The 27178-nt window shown below is 37.0% G+C and overlaps 2 protein-coding genes across 9 annotated transcripts in view; one reads left to right on the top strand and one right to left on the bottom strand.

The window, feature by feature from the left end:
• Positions 1-5491: 5491 nt before the first annotated feature.
• TRAT1 (T cell receptor associated transmembrane adaptor 1) lies at positions 5492-21231 on the top strand. 8 transcript variants are annotated; one of them, XM_074536036.1, is made up of 9 exons: positions 5492-6343; positions 9484-9620; positions 10086-10127; positions 10914-11022; positions 11556-11666; positions 13228-13264; positions 14611-14672; positions 16014-16072; positions 17183-21231. In XM_074536036.1, exons 5-9 carry the CDS (start codon positions 11564-11566, stop codon positions 17441-17443), a joined length of 522 nt encoding a protein of 173 aa, XP_074392137.1. In that variant the 5' UTR covers positions 5492-6343; positions 9484-9620; positions 10086-10127; positions 10914-11022; positions 11556-11563; the 3' UTR covers positions 17444-21231. The 8 variants fall into 8 exon arrangements, with proteins under 8 accessions (XP_074392137.1, XP_074392138.1, XP_074392136.1 ...); XM_074536037.1 differs by lacking the exon at positions 10086-10127; XM_074536035.1 differs by having other exon boundaries at positions 10086-11022.
• The window catches only part of HJURP (Holliday junction recognition protein), a 66660-nt gene continuing 60711 nt past the window's right edge, over positions 21230-27178 (bottom strand). Inside the window, exons 39-42 of the mRNA XM_074536209.1 lie at positions 24735-26299; positions 24180-24243; positions 23939-24026; positions 21230-21848 (exon numbers count right to left, since the gene is read on the bottom strand). Of these exons, the coding sequence (XP_074392310.1) occupies positions 21803-21848; positions 23939-24026; positions 24180-24243; positions 24735-26299 (1763 nt within the window). The 3' untranslated portion in view covers positions 21230-21802. The remainder of the gene's footprint in view (positions 21849-23938; positions 24027-24179; positions 24244-24734; positions 26300-27178) is intronic.

Here is a 27178-nt window from a genome sequence, read left to right as displayed (position 1 = left end):
CAACTCTTTCCTAGTCATGAACTATGGAAGGTGGGAGCTGCACACACACAATAAAGAAGACAGAAAATACTCCTGAGGAGTACATTGGATAAAAGAGAAAAACACTTTTCTTAACCAAACTCAAAATAAGAGTTATGAAGTGTAGGAGTGATGCAGGTCACGCATGGTTGGGACGGACGGAGACAAGATCTCTTTGAAGCCAAGTCGTATAACATGCAGTTTATTGCAAAGGGCGTGGGTGAAGGGCCCTGCTGCGAGCTGCCAGCCGCAGCTCGGAGCAGGCCCGAGAGAAGAGAGGGGTAGACAGGATGGGAAGTAAGAACGTAAAAGCATAAGAGGGTAAATGGAAAGTAAGTAGGTAAGTGAGTGAGAAAGTAAGAAGAAGAAGAAGAAGTGCAGAAGAGAGTGCGAAAAGAGAGTGAAGTTCCCGTTACAATACAATAAATCATCTTCAGTGTTGAATATTTGGATTCTCATCAACCAATCTACTACAGCATGCATATCCTATAAGATTTCCATACAATCTATAAGAATCACTACATTACCATACTGTGTTACATTTTAAATCCTAATTCTTACTCTTTGGGCCCTATCTGCCAAGCTGCAGGGTCTGCTCTGGCCCTTGGACCTGCCTGCTTGCAGAGCGAATTGTTTCATCAAGAGGGCATTACCTTCAGCTGGCCACACCATTATTTTCCCGTTGTTCAGTAACTAAGGGATCTCAAAACTTGCTTTCATTTCAATCTGGCTTATAGTTTCTATATTCTCAAAATCTTTTGCCAGGCAATCATATTTATAAGGCTTTCCTGTTCCATCCTCCCCAACAATGAAGGACAGAACATGAATAAAAAGAACTTTAGTAGCCTAGATTATAAACAAAACAAAAATTGAAGTCACGTGATTATTTTGCTAGTTCAACGTAGCCACAACAGAGCTTGCTTAGAGCCTATTAGTGTTTTGGCAATGCCAGACTTTTGAAAGAGTCAAACCCAAAAGCTTACTAACCCAGAAGCTTGTGAAATGAACCATGACATTTCTCTTGGGAAAATTCTCTTGAAAAATTTTGTCATAGAATCGTGGAATGGTATGGTTTGGTTTGGAAGGAACATTAAAGATCATCTAGTTCCAAACCGAAGTCCTCCCTTTGCAGCTGTAGCGTTTGTGCATGACAGAGTAAGATCACTCACAATACCTAGAGGGGTTCATGACTGCATTTTTCATCTCTCACACAGAGACAGAAGTTCTGCCTATGCCCTGCCTCCTGCACACAGACACTTTAGTCCAAGACTCTCATGCTCAAAGAAAATTCCTGGAACAGTACCTGCTCTGGCTTTTGAGAAACACCAAAATGTACATGCCAATGTAGGACAGTCACTTCCTAGACTTTCAACATTTTGTGGGACAAGACAACCATTTTCCGTGCACCTGCGTTCTTATTTTCTGTAAATGCTAACAAGCGTCTGACAGTTTAAACTACAAGAGAAGCAGCACACGCTTTGCTGTGCCCAAATGTGCTGCTCAACAGGAAGTAGTAAGAGAACAATGTTTTAACAGCCGTGAATGTGGCAAGATGAGCACTTTGATCTGCTTACCAGAAACTTCTTTAAATAGAGATGCAACTACAACACTGTTAAGCTGAAAGGTTGAGTAGTTAGGTAATTCACTTCAAATTCATTACTCAAATGCCTCACTGACCACTTTTTAAGGCTTAGCCTAGCTTCACTGTTTTTATTTCAAATCTTTCTCTTGACCTGCACACACATTCATTAGATCTAAGCAGTCATTAAACTGCACTGCAGAGATACCTTGGCTTACTGGTAAATATCTGCGATCCCAGATTAAGTTGAGGCAGGTTCATACATTTTTATTTTTTCATTTCCTTGTCACTGTTTCTAACTTGTCAGACATGTGCATGATCTGCACTTCCACTTCAGTGGTTCTCCTAGTGCCCCTGTGTCATGAGGGAAATAGTGTCCCTCTGGATAAAATTCAGGAAGTATTTCAGAGGAGATTTCAGAGAAATGTAGTTCAAGTGCTTTCACCTGCAATACCATGGTAAAGTGAGGTGGGAGCATTCACATATACACCAGAGTCTGACTTCTAACAAGAGCCCTCAACAAAACAGCCTACACTAGGTCTCCATCAGATTTTAAAGAGCTCAGGGCTTTTCTTGTGCTCAGAAGAACAGGCCAACATGAACCATGCTGTGATACAGGCTCCAAAAAGTGGTTGAAGAGACAGTATTCAAATGCAGAGACGGCATCCTGAGTTACAGGAACCCATTACCTGCAATACCAGTCACTCAGTGGAGCACAGGACTTGTTTTGCCCAAAGTAAGGGCTATTTTCATTGTGGCTGGGAACACTTCACTCAAGGTAGCACAAGTTTAACCCATTGGAAACAGAGGACAAGCTTCTGACATTCTCTTAGCCATGATGAGAAAGTCCATTCTGAAGGCTAAGCTGATTAAGGACACACTGCAGAGCAGGAGTCAGCTTAATCACTTCAGCAATGAGGACACATGAGGAGCCAGTTTCTCAGCTCAGGCCATAGCAAGGGATCCAGACTGTTCAGGGTGATTCTCCACGAGGCTTCAGGCCACATCTACAGTCTGAGTTTTCTACACCGGGTCTAGCAGAGCCACATGGACATGCCTGTGGTAGTCACAAGGAACTTTTAGAAGAACAAGTTCAGTATGAAAGAGTTGCTATCTTGCTCACAAATTTTTCTTGCACTTTGGTCAAAGTTGATACAGTTGCAAGCTTGCTGCCAAGCACAGAGTGGAGCCTGCTGGCTTCACAACGATGAGAAATAGATGCAAGGCCAGGCCTTTAGCTACCCGGGGGAAAGTATTTGCCCACAGTCTTGTGTAAGTGTGTCAAGAGGGAACCAAAAAAAGCCCCTAAAACCAGGTGAATGGATGATAGCACTTTAATAGGAAATTCATTCTTCTTGTGGCTATTGAAAGAAAAATCACTAGCGATTACAGCTCTCTCAGGATATAGTGTCTATCTGAACAGAGAACAAAATCTAGTGAAGTCAAGGAAAAAGCCACACTTTATCTCTGCAGGCTTTGAATGAAGTGGCATCTGTTCTATTTTCTCTCTGCTTTCTCACAGGGATTGCTCTGCTATCTCAAAACATGCAACACAGAAAACCCCACCCAAAGCTGCACAAGTATGTAGTGTTAGATTTAAATGGAAATTTTTCAGTGCAGAGTTATCAAGATAAGAAATTTTCTCTTTATAGTCCTTGATAATAAGGTTTTGTAGCATTCAGAAAAAAACCACCCAGTGGTTTCCACACAGGAAACCCATGATACTGCTTTTAATAGGAGCCACAATTTCAGGGGCAGTTAATGAGTTAGCATTCTGCTTAACACTGGTTTTAAGTAAAGTGGTGATTAAAGACAGGCTTGTCTACAATGCACAAAGGACCAAGATTAGTTTTTTTTTTTAATTTTATCATTAAGTACAAAATTCACTGTGAGGGATAGAAGAGCTCTCTGCAGCATTTGAAGCGCACTTGTAAGGCCTGATCTTTCTGGCAGCTATTTTAAACCAACCTCTTTCCTGTAGCACAGTTGCTCATTTGTGCTCACATTTGTGCTCATTGAGCACCAGGTCTGCACCCGACATTGAAGCAGAATCACATGCTCAGCTTAAAAGAACAGTTCTATTTCTCCAATATGTTCATGAGACTAGAACCAGAGCAGACTGCACTTCAGCATAAACCAAATTTAAAACATTTGTGCTGTAGCTACTTTGCCCAGAAAATTCTGAAATTTTATTATTAAAAATAGATTTCCATTTCAAACAGAAATATAACTTACATCTTGGAGGAATACCTATTCTTTTCAAGACTGCTACTACAAAGAGTGTCTCTTACATTCTTTGCAAGGGGATTTCCACTACAACACTTAGCATAGAAAATGGCATGATTTTTGAAAGAAAGGTTATGCAATTTGAATAGTAACAGATAAAGTAGACATTTGAGGCCTGATGATGTTGTCAGTTGTGCAACTTATTTCACCTTCAGGAAGCCAGAATAAACATGCATTCTGCAGTTTTAGGAAAGCACAACTTACTGGCAACTTGCAAACATTACAAAATGTACTTTTGTACTGTTTGTTTGACTCCATTTCAGCACAGGCTCACTCCTTCATGTACATCTGTGCACATCAATACTTGATCGTGCTCCGTTTACCTTCTCCAAGAACTTCAGCAGCAATAGCTATTCCCAGCCAAGGCAGATGTCCACTTGAGACAGACTCTTTTGTTGAGATACCAGCATCACATGTTTAACAAAGATCACATAAGTAATTAAGCAGGCAGAGACACTTTCTCAGAATATGCACCCAGGAATTTAAGTCCCCAGCTTGGGGACTTAAAACAGAGGAGGAAATGCCTTTGTATGCAATAGATGGGGATGAAGTAGCATTGCCTTATGTCCTCTCTTTCTAAATATAGTTATGATTTGTCCTTGTCTCTATTGTCCTGAATAACAGCGCTTTAAGCAGACTACTGGCTCTTTAAAGTTTTTTAATGTAGCACTGATACAAAGGAAAGGGAAAAAAAACCCCTCATGTTCCCGCGGGATTTTACTGCCTGAAGCGAATATTTTCTTGCTGTCTAACAGAGCCTTCTGTCTCTTGCAGGTTGCCCAAAATAGCATACCAAGTTCACATTTATTCCAAAAGACTTTTCTTTTGCAGCCATTCGAAGCTGATACAGTGAAGCAACGATTTGCTCTTGGAGAGCAGATTTATTAACACGCCAGCAGGACTACAGACTCAGAAATCCCCTGCTGCATTCTCAGTGTTCACCTTTCCATTATGCTCCTAATTATCTCCAAAGGAGTTTATTTCTTGTAAGCTTCTTGTTCAGGCTGATAAGCATTTTATTTGGAAGCCTCTGCAGATCTCAGATTTACTCCACGTGCTCCTAGCTGAGAAATGAAGCAACTGCCTTTGTTTTCACAATGTTCATCTTCCACCCTCTCCAGTTCCTCTCTCAGTTCAGTATTCTTTGATAAGAATTGCCACCATTTTGAGTATTTTCAGATTAATTCCTTCTGCTCTATTCACTTCATTATGATAAAGCTCTAAGTAGTTAAGAGTCACCCTTAGACTTGAATGGGATATATTATATTAATCAAGACTAATCTGTTCCTTCACGTTCAAATAAGATGTTAATCCAGTAAATTATTTCTTCAGCATTGATCCAAGGCAGTTAATACAAAAATCATAATCCAAAGTAATAGCATCCCAAGTAAACACAGATTGTAGAGGACATTTTCTCACATTAGAGAAAGAACAGAGCTTTACATTGCTCCTTAGACTACACTGAGAGCTATTTCAGTTTATGTAGTCCAAAAAGACAAATACAGTCATGTGATTCACATTCTTTTCATAAGAACCCCCTCCTACTTCTACATCATACTTTGTAGGAAATAAAACTGTTTGCTCTGGAAAAAAACCCCAAAACCCAAACTACACCTAAAACATCAGAAGCTACCAAAAGGCTTCTAGGACAGTGCTCAGCATGCAAGTCTCCTCTGGAAGAAGCTACTCTGACTCTGAGAAGAAAATGGCTTCTCTGCCTAAACACAGACATATTTCATTGAATTCTAAAGACAAATACACACAGTAAGCCACATATTGGTTTATTCTTTCTTTTTACAACTGTACTGGACTGTGGTCTCAGATTCAAAACCTCTACAGAATGGAGGAATGACATTATGTTATTCCAACCTGACTTTCAAGAGCTGGCAGTGTTATAATTCCTTCATCATGCCTGTAAATCCTATTGTTGCTAAACTGTAAGCTCTCATCAATTATTTTCTGCCTTGGTTTAGAAACTTCAAGAGAGAAAGAGCCACTAGGTAAACTCCTAGGTAAAATAGTTCTGTAATTTACTTTAAGAAGTATCTAAATACTTTTGTCGAATTCAATATAACATTAAACCCAAGAAGACTTAGAATATGAATATGAATATTACAATAGTAGGTTTGTATCATATAAATGAAACTTATAGTCCTGTACATGTTCTTCTGAGGCAAGACAGGTGGACAATAAATACAAGGGTACACATAAATAATTTAATTCTCTCTTGGAGGCAAACACTGAAGGAGAATGTGTGTTGCTTGTAAAAGCTGAACCACATTTCCTGTTTGTAAGAAAGAAGGTGAAAAAAAAAGACTGGAGGGATTTGAGATTAACAGCAACTCTAAAGACAGGTTCATGCTGCCAGGCTCGAAACAAGAGTATCCAACTTCTGCCAACATAACTTGATTTCCTGTTGGATAAAGGAGAGGGGAATATTCCTAGAAGCAACAGGATCAGGTAATCCTTATCTTTTAAACTTGTAAGCATTGGAGCAGAGGAGCCGTGCTATGTAGATTCGCAGTCTTCTACAAGGTGGCTCAGGGTGCTAAACCTTCATTAATTAAGGCATTGATTTTATTCTGAAAATTCTGTGCTGTGGGCCTTCTTATTTTACCGTGTGCTGTTTCCGTTCTGAAGTATGAAGCTGATATCTTACAAAGCAATTAGTTGTGCGCTAATTAATTGCAGTTTAAGGAATCTTTTTCAGAGAATTAATCCTGTATTAAATGCTCACACAGGTGGAAGCATTTTTAATGCTAATTTAACATTCATCAGTCTCTTAATGAGTTTCTTTTTCTAAGGGCCATTAGGACAAAATATTACTTATATCGATGTTTAATTGGAAGGGGGGAGGAAAGACAGTTTTATGTAATCGTTAACAAAATTGTAGACAAAAACGAGAGGAAAGAAAGGAAAGAAACCATTCTGTTCTCCAGATTGTCACCATAAATCTGGTAGCAATTAATCTGCCTCTGTGGATAACACATTGATACCACAGATGGCATGTCCAGCTAGATGGTTTCTATGTTCCTCACCTCATGTTTTTTTCAGTACAAAAACCTGGTAGAAGTAGCCTATCTCCCTGTTATCCCTTGTGATGGATTCTCTAAACAAAATATTTAAGAGCAAGGAGGAACAAAACATAGCATTTCTGCTACCTAATCTTATGTTGTTAATAGGACAAATATGCAACACAAATTGTTAAATCTGACTCCACTTCCTACAGGTAAGTGAGTACAGGATTATATCCATTTCTTTGAGTTGCAATAAAAGGAAGAGCAGAAATTCACCCAGGAAAGATTAGAATGTTTTGGAGGCTTTTGTTTTTTTGGTTGGGTTTTATTTTTCTTCTTTTCCCTCACAGTGACAATAATAATATAATGAAGCCTGTAAAGAGAAAATCTAAGAACAAATTACCAAAACTATTCCCATGTTTCTGTTGGTGGAAAAAGTCGTCAATAGTCTTTTAAAGAGAAAAAGCACAATCAACTATGTATTGAGAAGGTCTTTTGTTTGTCTATATTTTGTGGTGTGAATTTAGTACATTCAGTTTAAAACACTGGAAAATATACTAAGAGGTGGTGAGTAACCCATCCCTGAAGTCATAAAAGTAAAAACATTATCCAAATGAAGTAACTTACCTAAGACACAGACGTTCTACTTGGATGCTACTCCAAGTTTAACCTGGTTTTCAAAGATAAGTGGAAGAACAGCGGCATAAGAATGTGTCATTAATACTAGAGAGAGTCTGATATTAGTTAATCAAAATACTGTCATCTTTATAATTATTAAATATAATATTTCTCCACTCACACATTCCAAAGTCTACTAACAATATTACAAATATTGTCCCCTCTCATGAAACCTTGGGTATGTAATGAACATCTTCCTTTCACAGAGGAGCACATTACTTTAAAAGACTTCAATATTATTTCTGTGACAGATAGACTGTCACAGAAAACCCTGATGGAATTTGAGCTTATAGTTTTAGAATCATAGTGTCCTATTCTCAAGCAGCCTAATTATTCCATATGACATTTTTCAAAAGATACAAAACATTCTTTTTTTTTAAAATATTGAATTTGATGGCTTGAATAAGATGGTCCCTGAATACAGTGTCACAGGTTCTTTGGACTAATTATATGTTACATAAAAAAAGATTATTATAGTTTTGCTCCATTTGAGAATAGATGACTTGCATGAGAATTAAAATTAGAGAATAGAATAAAAGACAACATTTCAAAATGGAATATAATTAGTCTAATAGACTTGATGTTTATTTCTCAGTCACCATCTACAGTCTCCTTTTCTTATTTTTGTCTTTAGCACAACCTGTTAACCCTGAGAAGCTGCATCTGCTATTGTACATTTAGGGAGTGCAGTTATCTGTGGAGACAAATTGTTCTTCACACAGTTGGTCAGTTTTCCTTCTAATGCTGCTGTTGTCAAAGTAGTTAATATTGAAATCATGCAGTTACAAATGTAAGCGTATCAGAAAGACCTATAAGAAAAAGAAGACATAGGAAAGATCTGGGAGTTGCATATCTGTAAAGCTAGGATATAAAACTGGATTTTCTCATATTTCAAATCTGGGTATATGATTAGCTTGAAACTAATGTTAGAATGGAGTGGAGCTCTCAGAAGAGCGCCAGTAAATCTCCGATCAAGGCGTTTACTATGGTTTTGCGGGCTAGGTAAAAACTGCTGTTGTTTCTCCCAATAAGTAGTGTTGTCTGACAAACAAATAGCTAGTATTGCAAAAACAAACAAACAAAAATATACTGAAGTCACACATATGTTTGTATACATTCTGCTGAAACACAAGCAGATGTTTAAGTTAGTATTATGGAAAATAAATTTTAAAATAAACTAAGTAGTGTTCATCCAGGAAGAAATTTAAATGTTCTTTTCTTAATCTACCCACACCCAAGAAATTTCCTAAATCATGCTTAAGAACTATAGATTGTGAGATTTAAAACATTGTTACATTTTATGAGAAATCCAAGTTTCATATCTTTTTTTTTCCTAAAATGTTTTTAAAATTCTTGAGAAGTAGGATGGCTCAAATACTATAGAATTTAAACTTGAAAACTAAAAAGAAAAGAATTTTATCCATCCTTTACTATTTTCCAGATAATGATTTCAATTTCAATCAAAAGCTGAAACATGAAAATAATACTTGTCAACAAAAAGTGGGCCAGTTAAGGACTGGAAATAGTCAAATTGAAACGAAGAGTTTTCCTTCTACTCTGGAAACACCAGGCAAAAATTGGATTCCTGAATCAGAGAGAAAAATGACAACATTCTACAAGAAGAAAAGGAACAATGTTAGATCATGACTGTACTTTCGGTACCTGCTCACTCTTTTTGTTCTGATGAACCTCAGTGTTGTGGCTTGTGGAATGGACTGCCCAGGGAGCTGGTGGAGTCCCTGTCCCTGAGGTGCTTCAGGAAAGAATAACCATGGCACTGAGTGCCATGGTGCAGGTGGCAAGGTGTGGTTTAGTCACAGGCTGGACTCGATCATTTCAGAGGACTTTTCCAATATGGTTGATTCTGTGATTCTATCACATTTACATGTGCTTCCCTTCTCATAGGCCACAATACTGCTTCTGCTCCCTGGGAAAAGTGTTTGTAGGAAAAGAAATATGAAATGAACACGAGAAGAATGGAAACCAATCACACCAAAAAAGAAAAAAGACAGGAGAAGAATGAGAGGATTCTCATTATTTAGGTACAACAGTGAAACTTGAAATTTCTTGTCCTGGACAGACTTCTCGTTTTGGACAGGTTGCATGGGATGCAATATTAAGTGACTAATTGCACAGTAACCAGGTTCCAAAGACTGATGATTCTTGATGCATCCTGATAATATCTTCTCAGTGTATGATCTCTCATTCTTTTAATTCCTTCCCTGAAAAACTGGAATGATGTATAGCTGCTCCATGGGGATGTTTTCTCTCCTCATAAATGTCTGTATCTCATTGCATAAAAGTGCCTTTCAACATAAAAAGGAGTATTGCAGTGCAAAAGTACTCTCAAACACCTTTGGGAGAACTCAAGTAGTAGAAAGGGAGGGAAAGAGAACGTTTAGTTTAAAAAGAAGAATAAATGGTCACTGAAAGTACCATGTGCAAAAAAAGATAAAAGTCTGTCAGAAAACTACAGCTTATTTGCTTTGTGTTGTTCCTTTTAAAAGAGCATTCTGATCAGGAAGGAAACCTGCATCCCAGAAGCCCAGGTAATTTGTGATTTTTTACTACCAGGGCTTATCTCCTCTTGTTTTGTCGTTATAAGAACACCTGGGGGTTGGAGTACAACAAAACAAAAAGAGCTTTGGCAACCCCAGTGCAATGAGGGGGCAAAACCTGTAAGAAGGTTTTGAGCCAGAGCCCAGTCAGGCAAGGAACAAAGCTCTGCTTTCTCAGCAAATGCATTGCCACCCTCCCCTGGCCAGCAACATGGAAAAGTGCATTCCTGTACTCCTGTAACTCGCTTTACTTAGGAAACAAACAAAGTGTGGCCTTCCAGGGAATCCAGGTATGTCAAAAAACAACAAAGTGCTCTAAGGATCAGTATTGTCCAACCCAGCCCCTTAACTGCTCTGCTCCAGCCACGCGTTTCTTTTTATGCACTATTAGAGGCCATTAGTTTTGGGCACCAGGCTTTATTTCAAACACTCTAAATCTCAGAGAACATGAAATAAGCCTCTGGGGAAAGTTAAGAATAAAGCTGCAAGCTCCTTTCACTCATTTATTTGGCTCAGTGTTTCCTCTGTCACAGAAGGCTTTCGCAGGCCATTCACAGCAACCCTGATAATTTTGGCCAGTAGACAGCCACAAATAGGCTGGTTTGTGATGGAAAATTTGTATAAGCTAGGTTAATCAAATAATTAATTAAATGAAAAAACAGATTTTGGGCAGGGGGGTTCTTTCCTGTCTTTCTTATTGCAAGGAGTGGCAGGTTTAGAGCAAAAGAGGATTTTGTTCAGATAAGTAGACCCACCTTTCACCAAGTGATTTTCTAGGAGCTGTTTGAACTCTTCCTTGGGGCTTCAATGGTTCCCAGCTGATGCTTATCCTTTACCATCACTTTCCCTGGTTTCTCAGGAAAGAAAATAAGAACAAGTAAAACAAGTAAGTGGTTTTAATAGCTGGAAAACAATGCAAGAAAACATAACCAAATTTTCACTTTTTTTCAGGGATTGTTAAAATGCTACAGTCTTAGCTATTATTCTGAGACACATCCAGCAAATTTGTTTTGGCTAAATTCAGAACTACTTTCATGAACTCTAGAATTTAGCTAAGAATGTACTTAATTTACTACAAACACTAACTTAAAGACAACTGCAAGAATAATTTCAAAGCTGTCCAGTAAAATTACATTCTTCTTTATTAATTTAGGATTTTTACTGCATCTTACAGGCAAACCAATAGCTTAATCTTTGGCTGAATTCCTGTGAAACAGTATTTCTGCTAACAGTTTATTAAAGTTGCTTTCTTAATATTTAGCATCTGATTTTGATATTAATTATTTAGCTTGTATAGCAATACCTGTCACAGAGTAAACAACAAAACAGCAGCTTTGATTACAGAAACCAAAAACTAGCCAAGTACAAAGAGAATACAGAAATATTGTTAGACAACACATATAGTAAATTTTCTTTCAGTTACAGGAATGGACTGCCATTTTTCTGTCTGGGGAGTTTTGGCCTTCCTGAGTTTGTCTCTGCTTGTTTCAGTGACACTCAATATTGTACACTGTATGAAAAAGAAGCAATGTAAGTAATGTCTCTTTGTAAGAAATCGAATTTCAATGTTTAAAGCCATCCCTGCTCAGAGCTATCAAGTCGACAAATTGATTCTTCTGAATCTTAAAGTTAAATTTTGGCAAGAATGATTTTACTAGAGAAGATTTATCTTTTGAAAATTTTTAAGAGTCAGGTATGATTACAGAACAATTGCTAACTGCCCAATCCACAGCTAAAAACAAGTACCCAAATCCATTCTCTGAAGGTAAATCAGCAAAACAGGAAGAATTTAATTCTGACTAAATTTTTATTTTTAAAATCTATTTTTTAATACCTGCAGTTTCCTTTCCTAGGAAGTATACTTTTCTTATAACTGATTATTATGTATATTTCCATTTAAAAATTATTTTAAGTAGATGCATTGATAGAAAATACATTTGAGAAAATTTTCTCCTCCCCAAATTCCTGAATGCTCATTTGAATTTCAGATTTCATATAGATTTTATGCCTTATCAGTGTGTTTTGGAAAAACATTCTAATTGCTTTTCATAATAGGATTCTAATGTGTTTCTTAAACCAGTGTGTCTCTCATATGGCTGCAGTCATACTCTGGTTTTGCTTGAAATTAACTTTTACTTTTTGACAGCTTGTGCCAGTTCAGCCTGCCTTATGCATGTGATTCTATGTTTAGGAAGTTATACAGTTCTCACCATTCCTTTTACACAGGGAAAACTGCCCCTGTGCTGTACATGTAGGGGTGGGCAGGCAAACACTGGTGACTTCAACAAGGCTAAATACACCTGTGTATATAATCCACATAAACAGAGGGCCTGTGCCTATAAACTGAGCTCACCAAGTATTAGAGAGTCAGATATTAATTCACAGGATATTAAGAGAGTTGCTGGAGTCTTTTGGGATGGGTATCAGTTGAGCTTTTTGTTTGTGTTTTAGGGCTACTAGGCAGATGTCTCTATGAAGAAGAATCACACTCATTTACAAAACTAACCTGACCAAGGCTGAGGTCAGAGTGGCTGATGCTGCATTAGTCATTGAGTTGGAGCTTACTGTGGTAAATTCTGGAGTCCTGGAGCAGAGTTTAGAAAGTCAGGCATTCCTGAATTATTCATCAGGCTCTAGCATGAAATCTCTTTGTAGCCATTGCCTCTCTGCTTCAGTTTCTTCATCTGTGTGGATCACAGGATCTCTTTTTCAGCCATACCAGAACCAGTGAAATAAATAAACGATCATTTTGTAACATTAACACGATTCACCTCCCCAGAGAAAATCTGTGAGAAAAAAATGAGGGTAAAGGAGAATTTGGAGGAAATAAAGAATTAATCACATGTGTTACAATATGTTTTTTTGGGTACTGTAAACTAATGTAGACTTTGTAGACACAGCACAGGGCCATAACACAAACATTTTTTGTATTTGACAAAATATTTGAGAAAAGTAAAGGGACAAATGAAGATCCTGAGAGACAAAGCTTTCAGCTGTATTCTCTAAAACAAAACCAAAACCATGCCTGTGAGACTGAAGTGTTCTAAAATTATGTTTCATTTTCTCTTTTCTTTTTCAAAAAAAAATCCAGCTAAAATGTATAAAGACTATGAAGAGAACGATCCAAGGTAAGTTGTATTAAAAAGTTTTTTTTCTGGCAAGGGTAAAATATTCAATAAATAATGACAGATGGCTTTGGAGGGATGGCATAGAGGAAAATTCACTATCTCATGCAGTCTGCCTGGAAATGTTGGTAGTGGAAAAAAAATTTCAAAAAACCTAGGGAAAAAATATTCACATCTGAGATACATACTCCAGTCATTTTATCAACAATGAAATAATTGCATGCTAATACTATTTTATCTGAAAGTGCAAGGTATTGAGATAAACCACCTTTATCTATCACTTATAGTCAATAATTCCATAATAATTTAAAAGAACTCTCAGCTCTTACAAAGCAGTTACAAAATATAGTCTGATAGTTAATACTTGTGGAGTGATAATTTACATGTATTTACATTTCGTAACCATATTTTACACATAGCATCCAAAAGCAATAAAAAAGGCTGTTTACAGCTGTAGGATATCTCATGATCTGTTGCACAAATCTGTTTCAAGTCTCTCTCTCTTATGCCACACAGAAGAAAACGCCAAACCAAGACCAACTTTAGAAAACAGAGATGCATAGAGTCTCATCGCAACCCAAATATAAAAGGCCCTTGAAATAAAAATACAAAAGCCTGCACCTGTTACCCAAATCCAATTCTCAGTTACAAATTTTCTTGAAATTAGAAAATCTCTATTTGTCTTTTACTGCCTGTTCAGATGAAAAATACCACTGAATGTGGTGTTAGAGGACAACTTCACCCGCTTGATGAGATGCAATATAGGGGTGCAGTAGGAAGGTTACAAAGTGCTTCCCACTAACAATTCCCATTTAACAAATCCACTTAAAAACATTTTCAAGTAACACCAGGTAATGAAACACAATATGCAATTAAAAATGCAAAGCTGATGGTCTTCTCTGCTTGTGTTGACCGAAGTATTTTAATTCAATCAAGAGGGGACCTTTTAAGAACATCGTCCCAAAAGACAGATATGGTGCTTTAGTTTGTATTGCAGAGTGGTCTCAGAGGACATGAACTGCGTTCCTTTCAGTGATCATCAATATTTCTTATCCTACCTCAAAGTGTAGCTTAATAGTCTTGAGATTAGCTTTGTGCTTGATGAAGTGACAGGGAAGGAGAGTTCAGTTCTGGGCTAGGTAACAAACCTCTCCTGAGAACACCCATACTGCCATTTCTGCCCCCTCTGATATTTCTCATCTTGTTTATAAGATAACAAACAATCTGCTACATATGGATATACACACACAATCTGCATATGTGCATAAAACATTTACTAAAATATAGTATTGGGGTGCTAAATAAAGCATATTCTGTGAATTAAAAGTATTTTTTCATTCCCCTTGTAGCTATGATGGCTATCACACAGAAGATTATCCAGTTTATGGCAATCTCAATCAAGATATTTTAGGTAAGCTTCATTTTAGGAACACGTGTCTATTCAGTGGCTATAAAAATGTATGATTAAAAATGACTGACATATTTTGCATTTCTCAAACGGCAAACGTATGAATCTACATATTTTCAACTATTGATATAATTGAAATTATTAAAAGATACTTGGGACAGAAATGCAAACCTTCATACTGCACTACTATTTATAAGAACAGATCTCATGCTGAATTTGATTTTTAACAGTCCATATGTTCCTATTCAGCCAAGTATCTCAAAATAAAGAGCTTGTCTAAATGTAAAGCTACACTAACAGAAACAGCAGCTTGATCCATGCCTATTAAAGCAATCTAAATCACATATTACCTCACGGCCCAAGGTCAGTGCTCCCACAGAAGGAGGCAGAAACAAACACATCCCAGCTCTTGGCTGTGGCTATCCACAAATCACCAGCGACACTGACAAATGTGCTGAAGGCCAGCAGCTGAATGGTGGGCAGACAGCTTGGCTCTGCTCTACCGTGCTCAAGTTAACAATCCTTGGCAGAGACACATTAAAGGCTGTAACATCATGTAGCTGCAGCGACAGCTGGATGTGCAGAAGGTTTCAAAGCCCTTATAGAGTTAAAGCAATATTTAAGTAACGAGAATAACTTTCTCTGCAAGCCTTAATTTGAGCTAAGTAAAACTAAAGCACTTCAACTGCAGGGGGAAAAAAAGCCCAAACAAACCCAACTTTTTCATACACAGTTTGCATAAATTGAACCAAGTCAATGCTCAAATGCAGTGACATTGTAAAAGTCTGCAAACTGTAAGGAAGTAATCTGTTTTACTGGTGGCTAAAATGAGATATAACATGAGAAAATAACTAGAACTGAATTTACAGAAAACTGAAGTAGACTCAGGAACAGAATTTAATCACCAGCTGCTGCAACTCACAACCTCTTCCTCAGTCAAAGAAAAGGCTGCCTGTGCTGAAAAATTAATCAGTACGTGGCTACCTCTTAATTGCAAGAAGTCCTCCTACCACTCTAAAATGACACTCATATAAGTAAATAATGAGAAACCTCTCCTTCATATGAACACAATTATTTCCATTTTCACAGTATGTGTCTGAATTTCTTAGCTATTTACCTCTCTATAATTAGAGGGAGAGAACTGTGTGTGATTTCAAAACAAACACCCTACCAAAGCAAACTGGGGGGAGTTTAGAGCATTAATTTAATTTAATGTTAGAGCACATTAATTTAATTTAATTTAATTTTAGAGCATTCTCTAACAGATAAAATCTGTTGGTCTGATCATTTAAGATTCAGTAGCATGTCTTAATAAAAAGATTTTTCTACTTTGATAAATTACAGAAGAATGTTGTTACGAGCAGATGAAGTCCCAGCCTCAAAGACCAGTTAACCAGCTACAGGTATCTTTAATTTTAGTTACAGATTTCTGAATTAGAGTAATATGGTATGTCTCAGAGTTCCTTTAATTATTCTATAAGAGTATATAACAAAAATCTTCACAATCTCACAAAAATTACCATGTATTAGTATCTCAGTTCATCAAAGTATTTCAGTACAAACTCGACCCTCCATTTAATCTGAGTCATTAATAAGGAAGCATTATTACAGATGGTTCAGATCCATGCAATAGAGCATAATAAAGCTCAGCCATAGGCATGAAGATCACGTAGAATTAAATTTGCATCCATGGCTAATATAAAGAATTAATTTTATTTGGTTTAGTTATCAACCAAGAGAAAACACAAGCTGCATCACACGATGCTCACGAGTTTGACTGGGTGTCTCCTGTCCAGTGCAAAATCTATATGCTTTAACCAGGGAAAGATTATTTTCTATTGATTTGTACTTTGTTGAGATGCATGAAAGCTTCAAATGAAATTTGCCTGTGATTGAAGCACTCCTGGCATCAATTTCCTGAGTTGACTGCCACATATTTCATAGGGACGGATTTTCAAACTCTCTCACAGGGTATTTCCAGCAGGTAAAGAACAACTTTTTAAATCTAGACATTTCAATGTCAACAGTCATTGATGGTCTGGCTTGAAAAAGCACAAAAATCAGGGGAAAGACACAAAAAGCACACATTTTGCACTGGAAATGAGATCATATATATAGACAAGAATCATCCATCTTTGAATTTCTGCACAAACAAAGCCTAATAACAGGATTCCAACTAAAAAATAAAAAAGTGAGAAGAAAATCAGATCAAATAATGTCTTGCATCCCAATGAATCTGGATTTATTACATGAGCTTCCCTCTTTTCCACAGACTCTTTCTAGTGGATACCTTGATGAATTTTTCCATATTGCTACTATCAGTCATTTACCATTAGCTTATATTGATCTGTTTTCCATTCTCCCACAGTTTAATAATTTGTACTTTTAATGAGCTGTTTTACAGCTAGTTTAGGCAAATTACAAGCAGGATTATGATTAGAGCATAGACATATTGGAAGACTTAGACTTTAAAGCAAGGATAACTACTGAACGTAAAGTGAATTTTCTTTCAGGTGGAGTCAGCCAGTCAGATGTGTTATGCCTCACTTGATCACAGTGTCAAGGGAAAATGCAGAAAACCAAGGAGAAAGAAAGATCCTTCATTAGAGGAAGATGAAGGAGAAAGATCATCTAACCCCATGGTGGCTTCCAAAGTTAGCATTTACCTCAACAGTGAGCAGCTGGCTGCCGAAAACACGGCGAAAGAAGAAGCCATTCACGACGATCCCGTCAGATTAATGGGCTTGATTCATAATACAAAAGGGGAGAACTGAATATGTAATGAACCAAATATGTAACCATAAAGTGAGATTTGCTTTTTCATTCTGGAGGACCAGAAAAATATTCCGGAAAGCCGACATACTAAACAGTGGTATGAAATGGACAAGTTAAGTGTTCCAAACTGTCTGCCAAACATATTTATAGACTAAGCAAGACATAGGTCCAGACTACCACTCAGATGAATCTGCCCTTCTGAAGACAGTTTGAAAGAGTTGCAGAAGCTGGTAGCTCAGCCTTCACATGGTAGTGATTCCAGTAAGAATTGATCCTGTTTTAAATATCATCAGCTTTCAAGCAGTCCTAAAAGACCCCCTTGTTGTCTATACAGCTCTAGCAGAGTACATCTATTCCATATTAACTTCAATACTTTTGAAATGAGATTGTGTTTCGTACTTGCACACTTGGTGATTAGTTGTTTCACCAAATAAGAACTAATCTGCTGTTCCACGGTGTGAACTTGCTGACTGTGACTAGTCTATGGCAATGACTGGAGAATAATTTAACAGCTGATTTAAAGTAGTAATTGTACATTTCATGAGACTTAGCAGTATCTTTGTGTATCTTTAGTTTTCTCTAACAATCCTAGAATACATCTCAAATCTCAACTCCTCTACTAGTGTAATATTGTATACAGCTGTATTCAAGGGTTCACAAAGATTATCACACCACCTGTAACAACAAAAATAGGAAGGATTTCTTCCAATACCCATGTTATGTTTGCATTCCTATTAGGTTTTCCATTGCCATCCTTAACTATTTTACAAAAACAACAAGAGCTTTTTATTTCCCCAAACCCTTCACTTACTGTATGCACATTTATTTGAAGACTAAACTCTTTAAATGGTAAGTTTTATAGAGTGGGTATCTGTTTTATATATTTTATATTCTGGGAGTCATTAAGTAGTTGCAACAGGAAACAATAAAGCAAGTTGATGTAATGTGTCTGCCTCTAGGTGTCAGACACTTCTGCCTTCTCAAAAAAACAGGATATTTGAGCCTTTAAAATCCACAGATCAGTGCCAAGGAGCTTAAAACTCAGAAGAGCACAGAGCCCTAAAACTGCGTCAGGTCCTGAGAGGTAAACCTGGAAACGAAAGGCCCATAGTACAGAGAGCCAACACCTTCTAACAGTAGAAATGGATAGACACATCAAGGGATGACATAAATTTATTAAAAAAACCCAACAAAACCAAAAAACCAACAAACAAATAAACAAAGCCCAACAAAAAGAAAAAATGGTTAAATTCAATCCGTCATTTCAATCTGGTAACTAATTTAATGGAAATGAGGTACCCATTTCTCTCATTGAGTGTACATGTAACATAGGGTTACATGTTACATGTTAAAATCACTTCACGCAATTTAACTACATTTAGTTTCCTTTCTATTCTTGGTCTTCATCGTTTAGCCCAGCTATGTGTTTACACTAAATTTCATCAGCTGCTTTCCCTTGCAAGAGAGCTTGGTCAAAGAGCATTTTTGTAAATATTCTCCATATATATCTATACACACTTCCTTTCCACATTTAATCACTGCCACCAATAAATTATTGATTGTGGCTCTCAGGATGATCTTTAACAGCCTATCAACTATTTCCAAGGCATTTGTAATGCTGCCACATTCAAATTTAGCTTTATTCTTTTGGCTCTTTACCCTCCATCTGCTTAAATAAGAAATCAAACAATCTCATTTTTTTTTAAACAAGTTTAGGGGTAGTTTTCAAATGACTACTGAATCCTTACATAAAAAAGCATGTTCAATATTGTTCCATCTTCAAGACATTAGAGAAAGACCTACATAAACTATCATATTGTCCTAGGTTGACTATATGATGCATTTATCCCAAATTGTCTAGTTCTGTTTATGCTGAATAATAAGTTTTGCACCTTTAAGACTTGTTGCAGAGAGTGAAGGGGGCAGAGAAGGAGTGCACAGTTTGTTTTCAGACACTGCACTCACTCCTCCACATTCCTGCTCCTGACTGTGTTGTCTGCGGATGGACAGACAGTGGGACAGAGCTCTCCTTTGCTTTTAGTTAGTTTAGCTAGCTGAGGCAAAGTTCCCTGGACTGTGGGCTTTTCCTTTTTCCCTTTTCTTTGGAGCTGTTCAAACCTGCTCTGGACTGAACACCCAGGGGAGCACCGGCAGCTCACACCTGGGGCCCACCGGGCCGGGCCTGGCCTGCGACATTTCCAGCACTGAGGGACTCATCAGAGACTGAGTGAGCTGAGCTGCAACCCGGGGAGGGACTTTCTGAGTCTGTCATCTCTTTTGGAGCAGCAAGGGGTTTTATTAATATTGTTTAGGTTTTATTGTGTAATAAAGTTTTTTCCACTTTTCTCAAAGGAGGTATTTTCTCCTGGACCGGTTGGTGGGAGGGGCCGATTGAATCTGCTTTCCTAGAGGAGCCCCTTTGGGGTTCTCTCCCAGATTTGCCATGAACCAGGTAAACTCTTTACATATAGAGAATGTAATTAGTTACAACTAATTATAACATAAGAAGAGGGGCTAGGTTCTAGGTTTACACTGTCTCAGTAACCTTATCTGTTTTTCCACTGTTTCTTTAAGAAAAAATTTATAGCAAAGAGAAGCAATGTAAAGTTTTTTTTTATTAACAGTAAGCTTAGCATTCAAGTACCAGTTCAATGGAACAGTGAAGAATGAGTAAACAAGAGGAAATATGGTGGAAAAAGCAATACTGTTTGGAGGGTTAGAAGAATGGAACTCAAAACACAAGAGATCACGTAGCACCATTGACATCTTTATAAGTTGAGGCAGATGTATTCCAGCAGTAATTACAGGATTTGATAAATCACTGCAGATGTACCTGGCTAAACATACCCGGTCCAGCAGTTAGCATCGTTAGGAGAAAGAACAGACTTTTGCTTGTATCATACTTCTAAGAGTCTGCTGGCTAACATGGTTTAGGAGGATCAACTATAAAACTAGCACCCAAAACCATACCATTGGTATGATCTTATCTTCCAACACTTAAAAGGTTTTCCAAGAATGACCTCTTTAAATTATTTCAAAGTAATCTTCACAAAGACAATTTTGCTATGTTGAATCAACCAATTTACCTTCCCTTACCTGTCTGAGCTGCACTGAGGTTGCTGTTTAGAAGTCATACCTAGATTCAGAACCAGTCCAAACCACAATTCCAGTTGACTTCTAAATTACTTTAGAAAACAATAAATTAATTATGCAATCTCTCAATACTAGTGTATCAAGAAATACTGGGAAATAATTACCTCAACAAATCCAAGAGGAAGATAGCTCATAAAACATATTCCCTACAGTGCATCCGTGTCTGGAAAAGGAAGAAAAAAGAACCCCAAGAGCATTTCTAGAAGATAGTATTTTGCTACTGTCATGGAAAGACATGCAATATCCAAATTATGAAGGGTGGAATGTGTGTGCAGAAGTTCATATTGCAGAGAAAACTTCACTAGAGCTGGCTTCTTGTCCTAAGAACAGTACTTAAGATAACAAAATTCTGGTTCTAAGAGCTAAAATAAAACCCTCCTGTGTGTCTGGAAATAAAGTCAAAGAAAACCAATTTCTTCCTTTTCTGAAGCCCAGAAAGGTAGGGGCAGTGCTGATAAAACAGCAAGTACCTGATCTGACACCACTAACACAATCCCTTTGCCAAGAAAGGACACAGCAGTGAAAGCCTGTGGGACCCTCATACCTCATTCTCATGGATGTCCTCATGCAGATATACAAACTCCTCCTGAGAATTCACATATGTGAAATAAAATGTTGAAGGCAGGTATTTGTTCAGAACAGTTTTTTATTTAGAACATATACTGTGTCATGTACAATTTTGTCAAAACACAGAATGCAATTATCAAACCTATTAAACAGGTTTATTGAACAAAAAAATTTATTGAATAACGAACTCTGGAAAATTTTAACATTAACATTGCATAGCAGACTCAAGTCATAGTACATAGCAATGATTTTTGGGTCTGTACTGATGCATTCAAAAAGAATGAATAGGCAGCCATTTAGGTTATTCCTTATTATTAAGACAGTAAGAATCAAAGCTTATCAGCAAATAAAAAGAATACAGATCACACTGTTATTACAAATACCGTCAAATATAAAAATCCAACTTAGCCATAAATTGAGTACTAAGTTCCCTGTTAAAAGGGACGAACCTTTTCCCAAACTACAATGAAGTATAAATCAGAACTATTTGTGTATTGCTTACATATAGTTATACATTCTTGATTCTTGGAAGAAGAAACAACACTGAATAAAACCCAACCTATATAAAACTTTTTTAACTGTAACAGTGCGTTAATGCTTCTTGGTGAGCTTTAACCAGAGAGTCATCCAAGGCATTCCTACAACTGGTCTTTCCCATCAGTGAAGCTTAGTTTTCTGTATACTCTAAGGAAAAAAAACCCAAAACCTTTGTTTAGATGACGGAGTAAATTACACAAAAATACTGTATATTTGCTGAAACTCCAGTGAACAGGATGAAATTGAAACAAATTGTCAAAGCAAGGTATCTGAACATCTTGACTGTCAAGAGCAGCAGGGTTCCTTGTCTGCTTTCCTATGTGCTTTCACATGGAGAGAAAGCTTTTCCTGCTATGTAATTTTAATCCCTCAGTAGTGCTACTAGATCAATCTAAGTTATGTATATCTATTAAACTTTGAGATGTAATCTTGGATTGTATTCAGAACTAGATAAAAGGTACCGATATAAGTGAGAACACCTTGAATATTACTTAAGAAATTGCATAGATTTTCTCTCCTATTTTGAACTAATTTTGTTTACATCTGACAATTAAGTATAGCGGTAAAGCTGAACGACAGCGTTCACACAGAGATGTTATGAACATTAGTTATGAACCTTAATGTTATGTTATTAGTTATGAACATTTCCTTTTCAGAAATCTCTTTCATAATCATCTTCTAGATAAAGGCAATCTGGGTCCAGATAGAAAAACATTATTCTTTTTCTTTTCACAACCATTCATTAGAAAATAGAGCATTTTTCCACATGACTTAGGCATTGAATGTCTGAGGGATCTGAAGCCATTAAAAAGCTTCACTGCTGGGAACCATAGAAAGCTAAAAATATCACACCACAGGCCTCAGGAAGCTTTCCAGCTGACAGTCTGTTTTGGCTACAAATCAGCAAACATGTCTTTGTGTAATTAAAGAAGAAAGAAATAGATTTTATTCCAGATGACTTGGAAAAAAACTCTGAAATCTTGATTTCTCTACTTATAGGCATTAAATAAAGAAAACCCATTTCCTTTAAAACACTAACTAATCTAACAGGAATGGCTGTTTTGTATGGGGAGACAGGGTAATGTAGTGAGGAAAAACAAAAGGGAATCAAAGAACTGAGAAGATCTTTGCTCAGTTATGTGGGCATACTTAACATCACAGAAACATCCTTGCATACTCATCAGCTTGTCTCCAATCTTTCATTATATACTAAATAATCAAAATATAATCTTTATCAATATTGTATGTATTTGTTAGCCTCTAAATTTCAATTCCATCTTTGCTTAAACTGAAACTTGAGTTCTTTACATCATTAAACTCCTTTTCTGGGTAAATTCCCCATACAAGTAGTTTAAAAAATGCTTTCAGTCTTCCTTTGACCTTCCAATTCAAACATGGTCAGTTAATGCTGATACCAGCCATATGATGATCTCAAGCATAGTGAAAATATTTCTTGACTGAGCTTGGGAAGCCAGCATAATGTCTGGTGAAAAATTACACTTATGGCAAAAAAGTATGTAAAAAATGTTTTGGTAAATAAAATCAGGAATTTTTTAGAGAGCTTTTAATGATTTAAAAGTTTTTGGAATATTAAATGTTTGTAATTAAAAATTGAAGAGATCTGAAGCTTGATATTCCTTTAAAAGTTACTTATTTTCTATGAAAACCAGACATTTTAGGCCAGTATTCAGGGAACTGGAAAGAGTGCCCTGCTTCCAGAGATCTAAGTACACTGCCAGTAGCGATAATAGCAGGAGGAGAGGATCTCTGATATGTTCCAAACAGAGCCACCGCTTGTTCACACAGAGCCAAAATGCAGCTAATGATGCCCATCTGCACAGAGGTCAGCTTTTGCAAGTTCTTTTAAATAATAATATGCTGCACTCCTCTCTGAGAGGACTTGTCAGCTTAAACACAGAGCCACAATCAAAACAATTCCGCAGCATATCTAAAACAATAAATGCCTCTATAATGAACACCACATAGGAATTACAGTAGGTATTCTGTCAGGTCATCTTACTGTCTTGTGCTCAGCAGCTCTCCTTGCTGGAGTCTGGCTAGTTTTGACCACAGACACTTGCCTCTCAGTGTTCAAGTCTGCAGCTGTGATTAGCTTGGGCTCTCCCACACTCATTTTCATTCTACAAAATTATGCATGTCACCTCCATATCTTTAATGCAGGCATAGAGGAGTACGAATTAATTTTGAAATCTCTTTTAAAAAGAGGCTATTATTACCTTGGGTGATGCTTGCTCACACTTCTGAGAGAGCTGCAATTCTCCATTGCCCCAGGCCAACCAGAGTGTGCACCTGCAGTCCCAGATTCTGGTATGAAAAGGGCAGGAACAATGCTGAGTAGCATGAACATTACAGAATGTTGTTTAAGTATTAGCCTATTTAAACGTTGAAAGTACTTCAATGGGCAAATTTCCTTAAGAAAATACTCCTGCATGAATTAATAAAGGGTCTGAAACTAACCTTGCAGGGAAGTGCCAGAGATACCAAGAAAACTTTGTTGTGAAGAACCATGAGATCCAGAGCCCTGAAAATAAAGCAGCAACATATAACATTCATTAAAACATATACTGTTTCACAGCTTGCCTCAGAAGAAATTACTGTGAATTGAAAAGAAGTGTCTGATTTAAATCAAAAAGTTTAATGATTCCTGTGAAACCCTATAAAGATTGTTTTCCCTTGTCCATCTATAAAATTAATGTCATTATTTCAAAAGGATAACTCCATAACTAAGTCAATATTTGAGACCATTTTCTCCAGTGACATTGTCTATTAAAATGGAGTAAAAACTTTCATTTATACCATTTCAAATGTATTAAATATGAAGAGCTTCATCACATGGATCCAGAAGATCTGACATCCCCAAGCCCCCAGAGCTGTAAACCATCCCTACTGACCAAAAAGCAGCGCAAGTATGCTATACTTAGTTAAAACAGCTTGCAGCTCTAATCCATTCTTAAGCCCTTCTCCAAGTATCTAAAGGTGCACAGTTTTTTTTCCCCCAAGCTCCTTAAATACCTGACAATGAAAGTTGCGATCAGCAAAAAAGCTGGGCTTGCTACAGTTGTATGTGCTCAAAAAATCCATGCCACCTGTCTGAAGATTACCCTCTTTACTGTGGGAAGTCTCCTGACATTTGCTTGAAGAAAAACAATATTCCGGTATAAATTTCAGTCGCTTTACTGGTGAACAAAGAGGATGGTTTTGAAAATTTCCTGCTCTTTTAGCACTGGAAATTGCAGAGTAAGTTCTAACAGGAGAATTAACAAGAGCATTTACAGTTTCAGGCATCTGTATTTCTTCATATTTCCTGAAATTTGAAGCTCTCTGAAGCCCAGGAAATTTTGGAACAGACTTCCCACACAGTTTCTCGAATTCTGTATCACGCTGTTTAAGGGACCTCTCAGAATCACTTAGATTACTCTTCACTACTGTTCCTTTCTCTTCATGGCTCTGTGAGTTTAAAAGAGGTCTTGTCAATGTCAAAGGCTTAAAGTATTCCCCAGAAATCACTCTGTAGTAGAGTTCGTCAAATGCAGCATCTATTTCTTCGTCCCTCTTTGAAGAATTCTGCTTCCAGGAGGAAAATGACTCTTTGTGCTGGAAAGAAGTTATTTTTTGCGGATATATGAACATAGTATTTGTTGATCTTGCAGGAGAAAAATTTATGGTAGACATAGAATTGTTTCTATTGCCATGGGAACTGCAAGCAGATGAACACAACTCCGAGGTACCAACACAAAAGTCCGCTTTCTGAGTCTTACTCTCTTTTACAAGATGAAACGCTCTTGAATCTGAACTGGCAGTAGACGTTATAAAACTGGGTTCTGAGGAAAGTTTGTAAGTAAATTTTTCACCTTCTATGTATTCTGAATTCTTTGGTGAGGCAATAGTCTGTAATTTATCTTCAACTAGAAATGTCCCTCCCATTCTATCCATAACATCAGGAAAAGCAGTATGTTTGCAGACTTCTTGACTTTTTCCAGATGCCAAATGTTGTTCTAAACTTGAGTCAGAGTAGTGCATTTTGGTTTCATTTGTATCAGCACAAGCATAAGGCACCAGAGCAGATGAATTACTAACGGGACAACTGTCAGAACAGAATTCCCTGCTCTCATTTCCAAAAGTTGGATTTTGGTTGTCTTCACTTCTACGGCTACACATGCTGTGGAATGCCTTCTTTGGTTTCCATTTAGAAGATCCGGACTCTCTCATTTTGTCTACAGTAACATTGAGCTTTGGTCTTCTAGAATGCCGTCTCTTGGACCTTAAGTGTCCAAACATGTACTTCAACACTTTTCTCTGAGAATGCTTTGTCATAAGCTCTGTAAGTATCGATAACATTGCTGGATATAAGCCTGAAAGAGTTGTACGGCTCAAGAAGCCTTCCTCATCTGCAGACTGGAATCCTTCAAGAATACTATCACATGAAGTCATGCTCAGTTCTGGACAAGGCTGCTGCCTGGGTGAGGATACTGTATTTGATAGAAGGGGAACAGCAGAATGTTGTAACTGTGGATATTTGGATGAAGAACATTCATTTGAAAACTCTAGCTTCTTTTTGCAAACACCAGCTTGATTGCCTATTCAAAAAAAAAACCAAAAACCAAACAAAAAAACTACAGTCAGTCAAAAAAACCCCCAAAAACAAAGAAAAAATCCAAACATATTAAGGCACTCACAATAATATATTGTATAACTTCAAATAAACTGCATATGATTCAGATAAAGTTACTGATTATTAAAAAGAACAACCTAATATACTTCTAATCATATGGACTTCACATAATAAAGAGGAAAGAAGTTAAATGTTGGAACACTGCATTATTCAAAACGCATAATATGCAGATATTCACTGCAGAAGAAGACTTATTTGCACTTTTGTGAAACCTGGTCAGAAGTAACAGCCTTATCCAAAAGGTTTTGTTACTTATTTGCTGTGCTCCTTGAAAGCTTTGTACTTGGCTGGTAAAAGTGCAGCTTTTGTTTTCTTAAATCATGACGAAAATATTGCTTTCAGTAGTTGTTAGGCCTAAAATATTTATACTAAAACTCATAGGACTGCAACCAGTCTGAGAAGCTTCTGACCAAAGTTCACTGAAAAAGTACCACTTTAACTACCAGCTGCCAGCAGACCCCAAGCCACAGTATTACATTCCTTGAGGTTAAAATAGGCAGAACTAAAAACCACTGCCTACAGTGAGCTAAATCTAGCTGAATTTTAAACTATGCATATTAGTTCCTGAGGCTGCATGACAAAAGTTGGATTTATACAGACAAGTTATTTGCTTTCTTTTTCTTTTCTTTTGCTTTTATTTGTTTTTAAAATAGATTTTGCCATAAGAAAAATCATGTCTGACTTTCCTTTAAAATCCAGCCTATTGAAATTTTAAGCTGGATAAATAATGCCTTTGTTTACAAGAAATTAAATATTTCTCCTAATGAATTTCAATAAAACCATT

The sequence above is a fragment of the Zonotrichia albicollis genome, chromosome 2, assembly GCF_047830755.1.
Source record: "Zonotrichia albicollis isolate bZonAlb1 chromosome 2, bZonAlb1.hap1, whole genome shotgun sequence".
Classification (NCBI taxonomy): Eukaryota; Metazoa; Chordata; class Aves; order Passeriformes; family Passerellidae; genus Zonotrichia; species Zonotrichia albicollis.
This window is presented reverse-complemented; position numbering and strand designations above follow the sequence as displayed.

Excerpts from the sequence above, each read along its gene's own strand:
- TRAT1 (XM_074536040.1), top strand. The coding sequence starts at position 11,564 with ATGGACTGCCATTTTTCTGTCTGGGGAGTTTTGGCCTTCCTGAGTTTG. Across the intron at positions 11,667-13,227 it reads CTGTATGAAAAAGAAGCAAT|CTAAAATGTATAAAGACTAT; the intron begins GTAAGTAATGTC and ends AAAAAAATCCAG. Across the intron at positions 13,265-14,610 it reads TATGAAGAGAACGATCCAAG|CTATGATGGCTATCACACAG; the intron begins GTAAGTTGTATT and ends TTCCCCTTGTAG.